Source organism: Lytechinus variegatus, chromosome 6 (genome assembly GCF_018143015.1).
Source record: "Lytechinus variegatus isolate NC3 chromosome 6, Lvar_3.0, whole genome shotgun sequence".
NCBI classification, from domain to species: Eukaryota; Metazoa; Echinodermata; class Echinoidea; order Temnopleuroida; family Toxopneustidae; genus Lytechinus; species Lytechinus variegatus.
The window spans coordinates 23677816-23696007 of NC_054745.1; the positions used below are offsets into that span (position 1 = coordinate 23677816).

The following is an 18192-nucleotide window of genomic DNA, read 5'->3' on the forward strand; positions in this document are numbered from 1 at the left end:
ATATATATATATATATATATATATATTAAACAGACCTGTTCTGTTAATTTGGAGAAAATCCTATAATGATTTATAAAGAAATTGCCTTATTTTTTTAAAGAAAGATATATATATTTTTTTCATTTGTAGAAATTTCTCTTTTTTAACAGTGTAGGTGATAATGACATTCGACTACAAACAAAAAACAAAATGATAATCACCAAGTTCTAAGAGTAGACATGGTAGATGATAATAATGACAGAAAGATTTGAATGGCCAAATATAATGTCGTACGTTCTTCTACACGCTACCCTTGAATGTCAGCTAAGGCAACTTCAGAATGATAACAATCAGCTTCGCGACCAGTATGAGGACGAATGTGAGGCCCGTGCCGAATTCCAGCGCCAACTATATAGCTAGCAGTGAGGTCGACCAACTCCGTGATCAATTCGACGTTGAGGTTGCCAAGCATGCCAAGGAGCTCGCAGAGACTAAGTGAGCAAACAATGTATAGAGCGAAAGAAAATAGTTGATATCTGGGGGTTGGGGGGTGCATTTCCACTGACGAGTGGATACCACGCGTGAACATGGGGTTTCAAAAAGCACCCTTTATATGTATTTTGCATGTTCTGAAAATTCCCTCCTTTACGCGTATTCGCGAGCAAAACCTTACTATGGAAGCTTAAAAGTGCCACCGAGATGTTGAGATAATTATCTCGGGAAGTCGACATCTTGATAGCAAAGGATAAGATGACGAGATCCCAGATCTCATCATGTCGAAATCTTTAAGAAGAGATGATGAGATGACAAGATCCTGGATCTCATCATGTCAACATCTTTAAGAAGAGATGATCAGATGACAAGATCCCGGATCTCATCATGTTGACATCTTGTAGAAGAGATGATAAGATGACAAGATCCTGGATCTCATCATGTCAACATCTTTTGGAAGAGATGATGAGATGACAAGATCCCGGATCTCATCATGTTGACATCTTTTAGAAGAGATGTTGAGATGACAAGATCCCGGATCTCATCATGTCAACATCTTTTAGAAGAGATGATGAGATGACAAGATCTCGGATCTCATCATGTTGACATCTTTTAGAAGAGATGTTGAGATGACAAGATTCCGGGATCTCGTCATGTCGTCATCTTTTAGTAGAGATGATGAGATGACAAGATCTCGGATCTCGTCATGTCGACATCTTTTAGAAGAAATGGTCAGATGACAAGATCTTTGATCCATGATCATGTCATCTAATCATCTCTTCTACAAGATGTCGACATGACGAGATCCGAGATCTTGTCATCTCATCATCTCTACTAAAAGATGACGACATGACGAGATCCCGGGATCTTGTCATCTCAACATCTCTTCTTAAAGATGTAGACATGACGAGATCCAAGATCTTGTCATCTCATCATCTCTTCTAAAAGATGTTGACATGATGAGATCCGGGATCTTGTCATCTCATCATCTCTTCTAAAAGATGTTGACATGATGAGATCCGGGATCTTGTCATCTCATCATCTCTTCTACAAGATGTCAACATGATGAGATCCGGGATCTTGTCATCTCATCATCTCTTCTACAAGATGTCAACATGATGAGATCCGGGATCTTGTCATCTCATCATCTCTTCTACAAGATGTCAACATGACGAGATCCGGGATCTTGTCATCTCATCATCTCTTCTACAAGATGTAAACATGATGAGATAATTATCTCAACATCTCGGTGGCACTTTTAAGCTTCCATACCTTACCCTTGACAAGTATTCCCTGAATTGACCCCCTAAAACAATTACAACGATATCTTAATTGTTATGTCTTGGACGTGATCACAGACGTCGGCTTTACCTTTACTTTCATTGGGTTTACGAGTACACCCCTACACATCTCGCTCAAATCGGACCCTAAACATGTACATGTAGTGTTAGAGCAAAAAGTATTATATGGCGTAATTTTCTTCAGCAATAAATTGATCCACAATGTGCTGCACTCAACCCAGGTGAGGTAAATGGGTACCTGGCAGGAATTTATTCCTTGAAACGCAGCGCGCGTAATAGCTGCACTGCTAAAGCCAGTGTAATTATGCTGCATATACTGTAGAGCGCTTACAGACTTCTGACAAAGTAAGTGTTAAGCGCTACATAAGCAAGTATAATTATTATTATATCCTCGTAAATTGAACCGCAAACACGTAGTTTTCCTAGCGAAATATATACCCCTTTTCATCATTTTAGTGTTATTGACACCCTAATGACATTGCTTACGTACGTGCCCTATTTTAAAAAATAGATCCCTTTTACGCTTTTTAATTTTTTTGCGCATGGTATCCTCTCGTCAATGGAAGTGCCCCCCGCTGCAGTTGACAACAGAGTTAACATAAGCAATTCAAATGTTAAATACTGTTATAAATAATAAATGCTAGTATTACTATATGCTACAAAAATATATTGATAACGCATGCATTCAGTTCTTTTACAGCGCATACCATAACACTGCGCTTTCAAAGGACTTGGATATTATTACCATGGCTTCTGTAGATGTAATCACAAACACTCTGAAGATCGCCAACACAGTTACGCGCATGTGGGACAGTGTATTATTGTTTCAAAAAAGACGCGACATTTGGCAAGAATGCCATGGTTATTTCGATAATTTCTCAGCAATAATCATGATAATATGGCACATTTTCTTCCAATCCTTTGGCCCATCTTCGTTCTTTAAACACACCTGGTCGGCTATTCATTCTATTCAAAATCATTTAAACATCGTTGCCAGAACTGGCAGTAATTTTATGATTCCTACACTAAAACAAATAAGTCAAATTGACTAGACTAGTAGTCAGCTGGGAGCAACTGATATGGCAATCACTGATATTCACATTTCTGTCATACATTCTAGTCAGAAATAACTCTGTTCTAGTAAAATATGACTAGAAAATAGTCAAATTTGACTAGAATAACAGTTGCACCCAGCTGACCCTATTAACTAGTCATTTTTGACTGATTTGTTTTTAGAGTGTATTTTGAACCTTACAAGATATCTTGTCGTTCAGGGAAAAACTTACGACCCATCTTGCAAAAGTTGAGGTAAAACTTTCAACCGCCCTCGCCAATAACGACAGTCTTGAGAAAGTCAATGCTCATTTGACCGGACAGGTTGAAGATCTTCAGATAGAACTTGAAAAGGTAATTCTTTTTTGTGGGTGGCCAAACCTCAACGAACACATACCCACACCCACAGACATATTGAATATATTTCATATTAAGTGCGTCCCAGAAAAAACAAAAACAAAGAGTAATTCGTTGTACACTGTTAGAAAATTTATCCTTAGAATAAAAGAAGTTCCTGCAGCAGAGTCTCGAGAACACCTGTAATCTGTATACCAGATTGCTTAATGTTATATTATATCATGTAGAATTACAGGAAATTGGTAATTGGTGTATGGAACCTTACAAATTTCCTTTGATAAAACACACTTTTATCCCTTTTTAAACAGACCTGTTCTATTAAACTGCAGAGAAATAACTGTGTTATGAATTGACAGAATGATTCATTTATTACTTTCTGCAAAATTTTCCCCTATAAAATCAGGGTTTTTTTTAACAGTGTAGTTTTTTTACTATCGTGATCATAAATTTGTTTGATGAGATGTGTCTCACTCCGATATTAAACCTGAGTTTTTCTGTAAACGTCGTGCATTGCTTTTGCATGAAACTATTGTTCGCCATTGAGTCAGCTGTGGGGCCGAGGCCGGACTCACGACGGATTCAAACCACATCCATAGGTGGACTAAGTTCTAGCCGCCATGAGTCCCTTTAGGCGACATCAGTCAACTTCCGACGTCTAGGGCCCGTTGCAGAAAGAGTTGCAATCAATCGCAACTCTAAAAATCATGCGCAACTTGATTTTCAACCAATCAACAGCGCGTATTTAGGACTTGCAATTGATTTTTTTGACTTGCGTTTAAACGCAACTGTTTCTGCAACGGGCTCCTGAATGTGTAACATACGTGTTTATTACCTATCAACCAAATGGTACAGCCGTCACATTTCCCTGGTTTCGTATCTTTCACAGGCCAACCTTCTCTGCGAATAGCTCCAGATGAACGTAGACTGTCGTTTGAGAACCGTTACCACTTCGTAAGTGATTCGAGATGCAACCTCACAGCATTCATGGGGATGAACCACGGTCATGACGGTCACTGTAGAAATTCCTTATTTTTGTCCCTGGATTACACACAGAAAAAAATGAATTCAATAGATGTCATCTTCTTCAGTTTTGTTCTCTATAAATACTAAAAATCAATGGAACTTTTCTTGTTAACTTTCCAAATGGCTGTTTAATATCGATTATCCCTGAACGCAACGAGTGGCTAACGCAGCACGAAATAGACTTGGATTCCATCCTTCAAAGCAATGTGGTTTAAACTGAAGAAAATGGCGCTAAGTTTACGGATATATATGTTGAAAATATATATAATGATATATGAATAACAATATATTTGTTGAAAGAATAATGTTTGTTTTATTCGTTTTATGCTACTCGAAAAAGATAATGATACTTTATTGTTTCTATTGAATGAATATAATAAAGGCAAATTATTAATCCATATATATTGTGTGTAATTGAGTCAGTGTTGAAAAAATTGTCTGTTTTATTTGTATTATGCTACTCGAAAAAAATGTGATGCTTTATACATGTAATTTCTATTGAATGAATATGATGAAGACAAAATAACAACAATAATCTTTTTCTGGTGCTATTTTAGCGCGGGCCTGGTATGGTGCGGACAAAGAAATCTGTGTCGTTAGTCTAACTATCACACGGCGATTGCTATTTGGTCTTGCATTAGCGCAGTATCTAGTCATGCATTATTTCAATTCATTTCATTTCTTGATATTTGTTTGTTTGGGGCAGGGGGGGGGACTGGGGGGACTTGACCCCCCCCAAAAAAAATCCCGGTTTCAAAATAGAAAATGATTTTTTTTAATGAAACATATCCCATTTTGGCGTAGAAAATCACAAAACTTTTGGCTCGCGATTTGCGAGCAAAAATTGCTTTGAGTGTTCAGTTTTCTATGTTGGATTATCACATATTTTCTGCTCGCACAAAATTTTTTATTTTTGGTTACAAAATTGCTTAGAATATTCAGTTTACGGGCTGGGAAAACAAATCGAATGTTTGGCTCGTGTTTCGTGCTCATATCATTTACTGTTTAGCAACTGATCCTGTTTCTGATTATAAAAAATGTTTTGAATGTCCTGTTTTCACGTCGGAATATCATATATTTTCAGCTCGGGTTAACTCTTTATTCAGATAAACATCCTTCTCATGAGTACATACGAAACTGCAATGAATGCTTAGTTCTGTGGCCCTTATTCTGTATCGGGTTTAAAGTTGTGGTTTAAGTATGGATAGCCAATTGTTACAATTGTTAAATAAATTACTAACAGTAGAGATATCATACTTCAGCTCATTTTGGCTCTCAAATCATTCATAATTGTCTAGGAAGTATAAATAGCCGATTGCCTTCACCATCGATGAATCAGGAAAGGGCACAGTAACATAAGAAGCATATATATACAACTTAATAAAATTTTTGAGGTATACAATCCTTTGCCTGCAGGTAAATCATTATGTTTGAGTCAATGATCTGGATCAAAAGTCCCCTTCGCGTATAATGCGTTTTGTTTAGGTCAGTGGGCAGTGACTGGTTATAAAAATCCAACGCGTATAACTAAACCATTCAATCCAGGCCTTCAAACTGAATATATCACATTGCTTCGCCCATTTGAAGATGTGTTCAATATTGTCAGAATTTGCTGATAATAGTCGTACGTATTAAGCCGGTTGGATCGCGTTGGTTGCTCAACAAAATAGGACCGCAGTGGTGAGAAGCTTAATAGTGATTCTTATTGAGATACTAATAAATATATGCCATTTTTTAAAATCACTAACTTTGTAGATTTACTGTCGATGCATGAAATTGTGGAATTGATTCACTCCTGTTTAAAGGTGTGCATGGTTGTACGGATCAGCACGGAAAGGGAGTCACGGTTAGCCCTTAGGCCTCCGTGATGATATTAAAAAAAATATTTGTACATTTACTTGATGTAAAAGTATATGTAAAAATGTTTACATTTACTTGATGTAAAAGTACATGTAAAAATATTTTTACAATATCATCACGGAGTCGTCAAGGCTACTTAACGGTACGCCATGTGGTGAGTCTAAGAGCATGAAGAGGGCTAAGAAAAGTGGATAGAGTTACAGTCAGGGGCTGTGGAATCCCATTTCCCGTTGAAAAAAGATGCCTTTTTTCAAAATGGAAAATGCTTTATTTAAATAAAATGTGCCCTTTTTCAACATGAGATACCCTTTTTGAAGTAAAACATATTACATTTTAGGTTAGCAAATCACAAAATAATCGGCCGCGCTTCGCGCTCGCGTTAGTTATTGTATGGTATTCGTCCTGTGTCACCAAAAATGCATCGATCCTGGGGGGGCAGGGGGGGCGATCGCCCCACCAATGAAAATATTGGGGGGGCAAACATATCATTTTGCCCCCCCAATAATTCCGGATATGCCCCCCAAAAAACAAGATTGTAATGTTCAGCAAGCGAGATTGAGATACACAACTCGTTCTTTATTTAAATTCTTGCTCAAAATGTCCACTTTTCAGATTGGAATATAAAAATTTTCAGCTCGCGCTCCGCGCTCGCATCATTTCTCTAGCAAAAACCCATACATTTCATGATTAAATAGGTGAATGTAAATGTCCCGTTTTCAGTTCTAAGTCTCACTAAAAGAACTCCTGCTTCGATTTGCAATCATCTTTTTATATATATATATATATATCTTGTTCTTTATCAAAACCGTCCATTAAACTGTCATTGTTTCAGATCTGAATATCAAAATTTTCAGCTCGCGCTTCGCGCTCGCATCTATTCTTCTTTTAGATACCATTCTTAATCATTGGTACCAAAATGCTTAGAATATCAAGCTTTCAGGTCACAATATAAAGACATTTCAGCTCACTCTCGGCACTCATACTATCTGTGTAGTGAGAAGGCCTTCTCATGAGTTACTACAAACAGTCCTGAACACGCACGCTTTTCCTGTCAGTATAAAAAAAATCAGCTCGCGCTTCGCGCTCACATTAATTTCTTGGTGAGATACGTGTCTGTGTGATACGAGTCTCTGTTCATGAGTCTTATGTGTGTGTGTGTGAGTGTGTGTGCGTGTGTGTGTTTTGTACGATCGACCGCCTTTGGAACGTTAATGATTTTGCCCCCCCAATCTGAAAAATGGATCGACGCCACTGATCCTGTGTCAAAAATGCATAGATTTTCCAGTCTTCAGGTTGGAATATCACACATTTTTGCTCGTGCTTCGAGCTCGCATCAATTATTGCTTATTAAGGTCATCATTCTGTTTCTGGTTACAAACGGTGCTTAGAATCAGTGGTCGACCGGGACCTGGAGGAGACAAATGATTGGGGGGCACTGTATTCTTTGTTAAACAATGCTGTCCCCCTCCAATGCTTTGTCTGCTCTGGGTCACGGTCCGCCACTGCTTAGAATGTCCATTTTTCAGGTTGGAATATCATACATTCTTGGCTCGCGTTTTGCGCTCGCACCAATTATTGTTTATTAAGGTAGTCATTTTGATACTGGTTACAAAGAAGGCCTAGAATGTCCAGTTTTCTGGTTAGAATATCAATTTTTTCAGCTCGCACTTCACGCTCGCAATATTCGATTGGTGAGATATGAAGTCACTAAATGCAGTCTTCAAAAGGTTCCTTTTCTGGTTAGTATATTAAAAATATCAGCTCGCGCTTCGTGCTCGCGTTAATTCTTTAGTTAGATTCACATCTTCTTTTTCATGATTACAAACACTGCTCGGAATTTTTACTTTTTATTACATGTAATTTCTTAAGGTTTAAGCTCGTGAATCGTGCTAGCAACATCTCACAAGGAAGCCATGTTAACAGTAATATTAGCATCATAACTGACCAAAAAGCGAGTTTTACAACTTAAGATTTTATAATTTTTCCAAACCGCTCGCTCGATTAGCTCACTCGCGAAAAACAAAACCTCCATCTAAATTTTATCAATCAAAAATCACTTTAACAAATAACAAATTTTGATTACCACACAACACACAACTTCCTTACACAGATGATAATCTCATATCCGTTTGCACCAAAATACCAATTTTGGCACTTATATAGGTGCTCTTTTTGGCTTTGCCACCAAACGAAAATACGTTTGCCGCCCTTGGTCATGTTGGTTAGAGTAAAAGGGGATATGAGTAAAAATGATAAGTTGTAAGAACACTGGAGCCTATACAAAGCAAAAGAAATAATTCTAGCCACCCCCTTTCCCCAATTATTTGTTTTGATATTGTTGATTAACAAAGGTGCATTTAATACGATTGGCCAAATATTCTAGAAAGGGCAAGTATCGAACTTCCTTGCCCAAATATCACTTAGTTTGGAACTAGAGGAAGAGGAAGGTTTGAGAGTGGGGAGAAAGAGGAAAAGAAGATGAAGAAGATGTAAAGGAGAAAGGGGAGGAAATAGAGGTAGAGGAGCAGAAGGGAAAGAAGAAGAGGTGGGAGAGGAGGTGGAAGAGAAGGAGGGAGAAGAGGAGGAAGAAGAAGAGGAAGAAGTGGAGAAAGAGAAAGAGGAGAAAGAAAAAGGAATTGGAGGAGGGGAGGAGGAAGAGAGGGAGGAGAAGGAAAGGGAGGAGGAGGAAGAGGAGGAGAAGGAAGAGAGTTAGGAGAAGGAAACGGAGGAGGAGGAAGAGGAGGAGGAAGGAGAAAGAGGAGAAAGAAAGCAGAAATCGCTTTTCAGCTAAGGAAACAACGTATAATTCATGTACCCGCACCAGATCTAGATATACAAGAACAAAATGACAATCTTGGTTTTGCAAACTTTTTCATGACAGCAGTGCTTACTGCATTACTTACAATTTATCTTTCATCGTGCTTATTTAGGGGTATAAATTTGTATTTACTTTTCCCATGGACTTTTCCAAGCCGTGTGACCCATCATCGCTTGTAAATTCTCTATAAATAGGCCTACTATACAATGTGAAGGACATACCAATGATGCACCGAGTATTTTTTCATTATTTGTGAAGAGAAATCCAACGGGCTGTGTAGAAAAAAATAGAACATAACAAATTCAATAGACCTTCTTTCAATGGCACGGTAATAAACACTCATATATATCCAGAATGGGGGTCAAAATAACAGTGTCAAGATGAAACAGGTCAGTGGCTTTTTATTGATAGGATAAATCAACCAGAATAGCAATAATACAATTGTAGTTATAAACATGATAAAGGACAATCATATTTGTATGAGCCTAATCACGTGCATGGGGGACATGTGCCTGCAAAGGTTAGCAATGAGGCGTACGCCTGACTTTTACTAGTATTTTTTTTCTTTTGGCAAGTCTTCCCTTTTTTAACCATCAAATCGTTCAAAACAAAGGAGCAAATACAAAAATATTAAGAAAGAGCCCGCCGGACGTATCTGAGTAAATAGAACTAGCGCTGCATGCATAAGTAACAGAGCATGATAACAAAATAACATTAACAATACCAGTTGAAAATAGTTAAACATGAAATTGTGATAAACATGCCATTTTGATACAAATATAAGCTATTGCAGTAGAAGGGGGGGGGGGGGATTCCATAATAAAATAATCAAATCTTTTTGTACGTCCTAACCCCATACTTCTCAAGTTTACTTCATCATGTTCATGAACTGACCAAGTCATGGTCCTCCGAAAACATGAAAGTCTGTCAAAAGAAAATGAAATCAGAGACAGGAAAATTTATGAAGGTCCCACATACACACTGTAAAAACTGCGGTGTTAAAACTGACACCAATTGGTGTTAATAGAGGGTAACACCCTGAGGTGTTAAAATCACACCCTAGAAATTAAACATAACACTAAAGAGTGTAAATGCAACAACAAAAGGTGTTGTAATATGTCATAGCACCTATAGATGTAAAACTAACACCACCAATTTAACACCGGTGTAAAATAACTAGTGTGGTCCTCTATGTTCACCGGTTAACACCACAGTTTTTGCTGTGTAGGAGCCTGGAAGTACACATTTTGTGGAGTTCCCCCCGGGGGGGAGACCATTAGTAATGAAGAAAGAGGGGCGGGGTACATATCTAATCAATGCAAGCAATCAAAGAAAATGTTCTATAATCCTGATAATGATTGCTAGGCTCTGCTTTAAGCGCCGCACACATTATGCGATCCCATGCGACATAAAAAAAATCACATTTTGCATTAAATGTAAAAGTTCCAAGAAGTAAAATGATTTCATCTGAAGATCGGCATAATGTTATGAATGACACAAATCACAATTTTGCTTTGCGGCAAGCCGTGATGTCGGCAGAAAGTCCAAATTGGCTTCAAGACGCAGCCGATGATGACGTCATTATGATTTGTATTTGATTATGCATTTATTCCTGCAGAGAGATTCTAACTACACTGAATTTTGATTTTCGTAGTCCTACCACTATTCTTAAATCTTAAATATTCAATGTCATTACAAATTCGGATCGCAACAAATCGCACAAACTGAAAACTTGGGGTGTTTCCGGCGCATACATTCGTAATTCCGAAGGTTCGGTTATTCCGAAGTTTCGTAATTCCGAAGGTTCGTTAGTCCGAAAACAAAATGAGGTTCGTAACTCCGAAGGTTCGTTAGTCCGAAAACAAAATGAGGTTCGTAATTCCGAAGGTTCTTTAGTACGAAAACAAAATGAGGTTCGTAATTCCGAAGGTTCGTTAATACGAAAACAAAATGAGGTTCGTAATTCCGAAGGTTCGCTAATCCGAAAACGAAATGAGGTTCGTAATTCCGAAGGTTCGTTAGTCCGAAAACGAAATAAGATTCGTTAATCCGAAGGTTCGTAAATCCGAAAACGAAATAAGGTTCGCTAATCCGAAAATTGAATAAAGAACATTATCCTTCTTTCTACAGTGCGTATAAAAAAATCCTGTAAAATTATAAATTTGTAATATCCTGATAATATTTTTTCCACACTTTAACATTGGTACACAACCTTTTAGGCAAATGACGATATAACTGTGGAAAAAAATATTTCCCCTTGAGTGAGCACCACTTACTTTTGAAAAGTTAGTGAAAAATTATTTGCGCAGAACTTTGAAATAGTTATGCGTATAAAAGTAGACCTAAATCATGAAGAACGCGTGGAATTTAGCTAGTAAAATTGATTTGAAGATACGTTTTACATTGCTTAACTTGTTTCATTGCATTCTAAAAACACTGAGTAAAATGTTGAGTAAAAAGGAACATGCTTATTTGCTAGGTAATTTTAACCGTATATTGGGCTATTTCAACGCAACATTGCGTAAGATTTACCAAATATCTTTTTACCCAACAACATGCGTGTTCCCCATTTACCCAATAATGTGTAAACTTTTTTTTAGAGTGTGCCCAAAACACTTCGAAGAGTGCATTGCGCCCCACCCCACTCCCCCCACACACAGAGGCCATCGTGACGATGTTTGCTTTACCTGTTACATGAAATGGCTTAGGCTTGATTTTTATTTTGTTAATCATTGTCAAGCTTGGAAAGAGTGTGGAGAAACAAGTATTAAATGAAAATGAAATGTAAACCCACTTTAAATAATAAAAACTTAGTGAAAAAATGCTGGAGATGTCTGATATAAACTTTTGTTCAGATTTAGTTATGCTCTCGGATCTAGCTGGCACATAAAGGGTAAAGGTTGTGCTTACTAAGTTTTGACATTTCAACCTTGGTGGCAAAATTGTTATAAAATGCTTGAATGTATCCGTTTTATTTTAATTGACTAAAAGTGCAAGGGAAATGTTTCGCGGGTTAAGTTTTATTTTGCCCTTTCCCCTTGACACAGCGTGCTTTACAAAAATGGACGGTGCTCACTCAAGTGTAACATTCTGTCAAAACTTTTACTTTCATTGGAAAGCTAAGACCCATGAAACCCAAGATAAAATGTGAAGTTTTGTATATTTGTTGATTCCCAGGTTTTTTTCAAAGTGTTATTTTTTATACGCACTGTATAATAGTCCACTTCTAGAAGACTCTTGAATGACCTGAAATTAACAATGTAAACAAGATAGCTAATCCTATTGTCCATTTCCACTACCACTATGAGTGTCTTGTGTAGCAGTCTCTATTGCGTATCTTTGCACATTTCAGAAATAAAACTTACTCTCATTAAATAGGTGTAGGCATGCCTAACAAAGCTTTAGACATTTTTTAATATTCTTAATCACTATATGCTACGACTACCCTTAAGGTAGAAATAACTAAACGAATGAATGCAATTGTTCTTTCAATTTCTATAGATTTATTTTATAACAACATATTTACTACTCTCTGTCGAAAGGTCAACGATAATATTCACCTATAATGCCAGCGTTGTCGACCTTTGACCTCACGTGTCATTTACCCTTTCTTGCATCTACCCCCTCTCTCTCGAGATATCAAGCTCCCCTCCCCCTCTTCCTCCCATGTCCTCCCTCTCTCCCCCTCTCATCCTCTCCCATCCTATTCTACTGTGCCCCCCTCTCTACCGATCTTTAGCCTTTTCACAAATCCTCGCGCGCTGTTTGCCTGCAGAACATGGTTTGAAAAGGGACCAAGAAACCGTGCGTTTAGGCTATACATTCAGACGAGTTTACGGGACAATTTTTCTGGAAAATAACAGACCGAGTGCCTTGGCTAGTGGCGCAGTAAAAACAGCCATTTAGTGTTTTGGGGGCTGTTTAAATAAAACATGAATAAAACGGCTGATTTTGACTTGCCGTGCGGCCGCCAAAGAGAAAAATTGACAGCAGCATAATAAAATTTAACCACTCTCTCGTTTGTGTTCTCTCCTCCTTTCACCTGACCGTCTGTCTCCGATCATTTTATTTAGGTTTGTAGAAGTTCTTTGAGGAATCTTCGTTTTCAAGATGGCGACCGCAGTACTAGCACCTGGTGATTATGCAGCTATTGTGTGTTACTTCTTGATAGTTATGGGAGCAGGGCTTTACGTGAGTAGTGATATATTATACTTTTAAGATTAAATTGATTTTGATTTTTCATTTTTTAACAACTTACTGATAAAATAAAGCAATTCTTCAAAAAAGACCATTCTATAACGTAGGCCCATTTTTTCATTCAGCGATTTAAAAAGAAAACATAAACTGCATTATTTCGTATGGTGTAGTCACATTTTCCTTATGGCTGCCGTAAAAACGGCCGTCTAATTCAAACCTTTATGTAAAAAATATTAATACGGCTGTTTTCGACTCGCCGTATGGCCGCCATAGACCAAATGTGACTGAGGTGTTAGCTCCAGTTTGGCAGCGACGGGCCGGGGTTGGAGGGGCGGGGGCATAGTGTTCTATGACATAATTCTATTGAAATGGCTTATTTTTCGACAGTGATGTGATCCAACTTCAACAAAACCCAAACCCGTCCTTTAAAAGACCCTCCCCCCTCATTCGTCCCTTTCGCTTTATGAGATTTGTAGTATGGTTGCTTTCAAAATTGAGCTGTGGGGCGCATAACAATGGCGGGTACAAACACGCACTGATCATGGACCTAAAAAGAGGGGGCAAGGGGCGTGGTATGCCCCTTCACTTGGCCAAATAGAACGAGGAAGAAAAAAGCATGGTACTGATAATGAGTAGAGGAAGAAGAAAAACGCCACTTATCTCATTTCATTTATTACACATTCATGTGTAAAACCAATAACAAAATAAAATATATACATTACGCTTAGTACAATATTATTACTTGAGGCATTTATAGATAACGTGAGGACTCTTGGAAAAGCAACAAACTTTAATACCATCAGGGGCCCATAAATGACATAGGAATATGTATGTATTAATAACATACATTGATAAATAATTACACTGAACGTGACAAAAAAAAATATTCGTAAATTTAAATAATATATGCTTCATTTATAAGACAAAAAAGTTTAATCAAAACAAACATTAACTATCGAATATTTTTCATGTTACAAGTAACCACCTCTTAAGTTAAAATGTTTGTTTTTATGTCTGTATAAATGTTTTGATTTAGTTTCCCCATAAATCTGGTAGCATTTGATTGACCTAACAAATATACTGTCGCATAAATTTCTACTTTCTACGTGTTTTATTTTATAGGCACTTTTTACATCTAACCGAGGAACTGTTAACGGCTACTTCCTGGCGGGAAGGTATATGACATGGCTTCCAGTAAGTTGAAGAATTTCCAAATTATTCGTTGAACTTAATGTCTTGTTTTTGTTTATTATTGTTTTGTTTTGTTTTACAACAATCATTTTAATATGATCTCATTTGGTTTCTTCCATAATTGAATGAGTGCGAGAATTTATTGAATCGACTGTTGGTCGTGCTTTCCTATGTTCTCTTGTTTGTTGTATAACTTGATTGTTTTCGCTTTATTTATATAGTTTAGCAAATAAACACCGAGGACGACCAGCTGCCGAAAAGTTTACTACTCATGTAACTCTGCGTCATTTACCTCAACAAAATTTACATCATGTCCACATATTTTTGCGATCACATACCGTCTATATCAAGTGGTTTAAGGTCGTACGATGTATGGTTTTATTATCAGTTACTTTTAAAACCTTGCTACTGATGATATTGTCCGCAACCTAAATTAGAGGTTGCATGAATTATGTTGATCTAAAGCAAATGTTGAATAGGTCTTTATGAAATGTTGACTCTTGTTTGATGTTATACCGATTACTGGTCTATAAACCAATTAGATTAGGATATAGCTCCCGTCGTCGTGTCAGAGCTCTGTTGCTGTGTCTAAACCTTGTGACCGCGCAGGGCATTGCTAAATTTCGTTTAAAATAGCAGCCATCTTTTAGGTGTTAAAACAAGTGGTTCCATGGAGCTGTTCTGCACATTACGCGACATTTGCTCCGGTCTCTGGGTCCCGTTGCAGAAAGAGTTGCGTTTAAACGCAAGTCAAAAAATCAATCGCAAGTCCCAAATGCGCGCTGTTGATTGGTTGAAAATCAAGTTACGCATGATTTTTTAGAGTTGCAATTGATTGCAACTCTTTCTGCAACGGGCCCCAGAAGACAGAGGATTAGACTTAGGATCGAAATAGGGTTTTTAGTTTAGAATAATGTAAAGATTAGGAATAGGGTTCATCAGTTTTGGCGGTTAGGTTTTATGTTTCGTTTAATTTTAAGATTTTCCATCGGAGCAAATGTCATGGGATCGTTCGGCCTGCCCAGAGAAACAAAATTATTTTATAATGTAATGCTTTATCACTTTACTTCAATATAACATATCTAAAAAGAAGGTGGAACTTGAACATTTTAAATAGGTTAATTGTCATATTACTTTAAAAAAGATGTCTTTTTGAGTTAATTTGAAGTTTGTTGGTTTGGAACCACTAGTGATTTTTTTTCCATTTCAGAATTTATGTTAATATATCGAACGGGCAATTACCAGATACAAATAAACTTTTATCGTCTGCGAATAAGGTAGTAGTTAAAATGTCACTTACGCGTCGTAGGTCATTTACATTTAAATATGTATTGTGTTTCGAGATAAACGCTAAACATGACAAACTGTTTTTTTATACCTTGCTGAAAAGTGATAAAATCAATAAAGGTTTATAATTAGTTACTTGTGTTTTATTATTCTTAAGGACAGGAATTACTTGCGCAAGTTTTAAAGAGTTCAGAAAAACACCCTATTCAAGAGACATATTAATAATTTTACATAAAGGAGAAACTCTTCATGGACTTAATATTTAACTACTTTATGAGTAATATAATCGTAACCCACGCTTTTATTCGCATCCAATTTTGAAATAATATCATACATATTACTTTTTGTTACTGATGAAAAGTACATGGAATGACAGATACCTGTTTGTTATAAATCTTTTAAAGTTATTTTCTTGAGATAGATTTCTAGTAGTGTCATGTATTTGAGAACCAATACTTCTAAAAATCGTTTAATATGATAGTGTCTTGTTATTAGCAACTAAAAAATTGTTTTCAATACCACACTAAAAATATCTAATCTCTATTTTTAATCTATTATTTTTCATGTCGCTCTAGAATTATGTTCTAAATTTTCAAATTTATGATAGAATTCACGTTTGCTTTTACGAATGAAGCTATGAACCGTGTTTCTGTATCTTTATACACATTTTCTGTAAAGGAAGTTGGGTTCTTGAAAACATTCTCATATAAAAAGTATTTCCGTTTGCACAATTTCTCGTAATCCGTATGAAACCATGACCTTTCAGTAGAATTTCTTTTTGTCCATATTTTAGAGATTTCAGTGTGAAGCCAGGAGATAATATATTGCACTCAACCATGGATAGGTCCATGACTCAACCAAGTTTGTTTTTCCGGGCTCGCCGAACATTGTATTGTGTTCTACCTTGAACACCCAGCATGGAGGAGTGCATTCTGTTATGGGGTTCAGTGAATTTTGAGCACAACTATATATAAGACACACACACACACATACATACATATATATGCATATGTATACATATGTATGTATATATATATATATATATATATATATATATATATATATATATATATATATATATAGAAAGAGAGAGAGAGAGAGAGAGAGAGAGAGAGAGAGAGATGGATGTTATCAGTCACGCATTCAGAGAGATTACATTATTTTATATTGTTTAGTATTGACTTTTAATGTTGGCATTTTTTTGTTTTCGGCGCGTGTGTATTTACATTAATTCTGTAGATAGAATTTTTATTTGTTACTTGCCCACGATAGTTTCGGATCTGAAGATCGATATAAAACAAAAGATAGACATTTTTTTTATTTGCACACGTCTGAAGTATACCGATATATGCTTTTATACCCACAGAGAACATAAAATGCTATTTCCCTTGGGTATATTGGAGTATACATTACATGGGAAACTTGTAGTCTGACCCCAAAATAGAAATGAACAAAAAAATAATCAATAATAATGACACATGTCAGTAGAAGAGCGTTTTTAATTTGTTCCTGAACGGTCTTTGTGAAAAAAAGAAGATTGCATAAATGATCTAGTATTTATAGAATAAGTCATTTTCTGAAGTAGGATGGTGACCTCTTTTCATTTTGTTAGTAAGTTTGATATTCAATGTAACTCCCAGCCATGGCGTATTTTCCTTCAGCAAGAAACTCATCCACATTGTGCTGCACTGAACCCAGGTGAGGTGAATGGGTACCCGGTAGGACGAAATTCCTTGAATGCTTGAGCGCCTAGGCAGCTCAGCTAAAGCCGGGATAATAAAAAAGCAGGGCCCACTGGTAGAATAGTTTTCGAAAATTAAAGAGAAATTCCAGTAGTTGCAGTAATCACTGATTTCATGAGAAAGTCTGTAAAACAAGGCTTAATTGTCAGTATATCATCGAGGATCTACATCTGGTACAGTTACATAACCAAAACTTTGTCAAATATTGAAATCTACGCTGAAAAATGTTCACACCGAAGATCCCCAACACAGATAAGCGCACGTGGGACAGTGTATAATTATTGCTTTGAATGTCGGGCCCGACGCTCTACCCGAATCCTGTGCTTATTTGCTGATTTCTAAGCAATTACACAATTTTTCCAGAATCCTTTGGCACATACGCTTTATTTATACAAACAGACACTTTAGTGGTCATTTCATTGGATTCTGTACGAACTCATTTTGATATCGTTACCAAAACTAGTATTTACCTTTAAGTGGCAACCCTGGGTACATATACCTGTATTATACTCTCTTGACAATAATTCTGTCATATCTGTTAAATGGATAAATATTTGCAAAGGGTGTTTTTTTTTTGCTAAAAAAGGATGTTTATTACCATTGGAAAGTTATATCGCATTAACAAGGTAACGAAAGTATGTAAATTTATTCACAAATGTGTGTCGAGACAACTTTTAAAACCCATATTTCCCCTGAAAGGGATGGTCCGGGTTAAAAATACTCATATCAAAATAAATATCCATAAAAAATCACAAAGCTTACATGTTTGAAAAAACCCAGCTCTTCATAATTATATATCCTTGTTGTCGACGTATATTTGAAAACTCTTGGTATATTACAATGAGAGTTATGTCACTGTTGTTTAGACAACATTAAAACTATTGCTTATTTA

At 36.6% G+C, this 18192-nt stretch overlaps 1 protein-coding gene across 1 annotated transcript in view; it reads left to right on the forward strand.

Moving 5' to 3' along the window:
• The first annotated feature begins 346 nt into the window (after positions 1-346).
• LOC121417643 (sodium/myo-inositol cotransporter 2-like) overlaps positions 347-18192 on the forward strand; it is a 38391-nt gene continuing 20545 nt past the window's right edge. Inside the window, exons 1-5 of the mRNA XM_041611381.1 lie at positions 347-474; positions 3047-3179; positions 8229-8286; positions 12977-13074; positions 14203-14274. Coding sequence (XP_041467315.1) covers positions 347-474; positions 3047-3179; positions 8229-8286; positions 12977-13074; positions 14203-14274 — 489 coding nt within the window. The remainder of the gene's footprint in view (positions 475-3046; positions 3180-8228; positions 8287-12976; positions 13075-14202; positions 14275-18192) is intronic.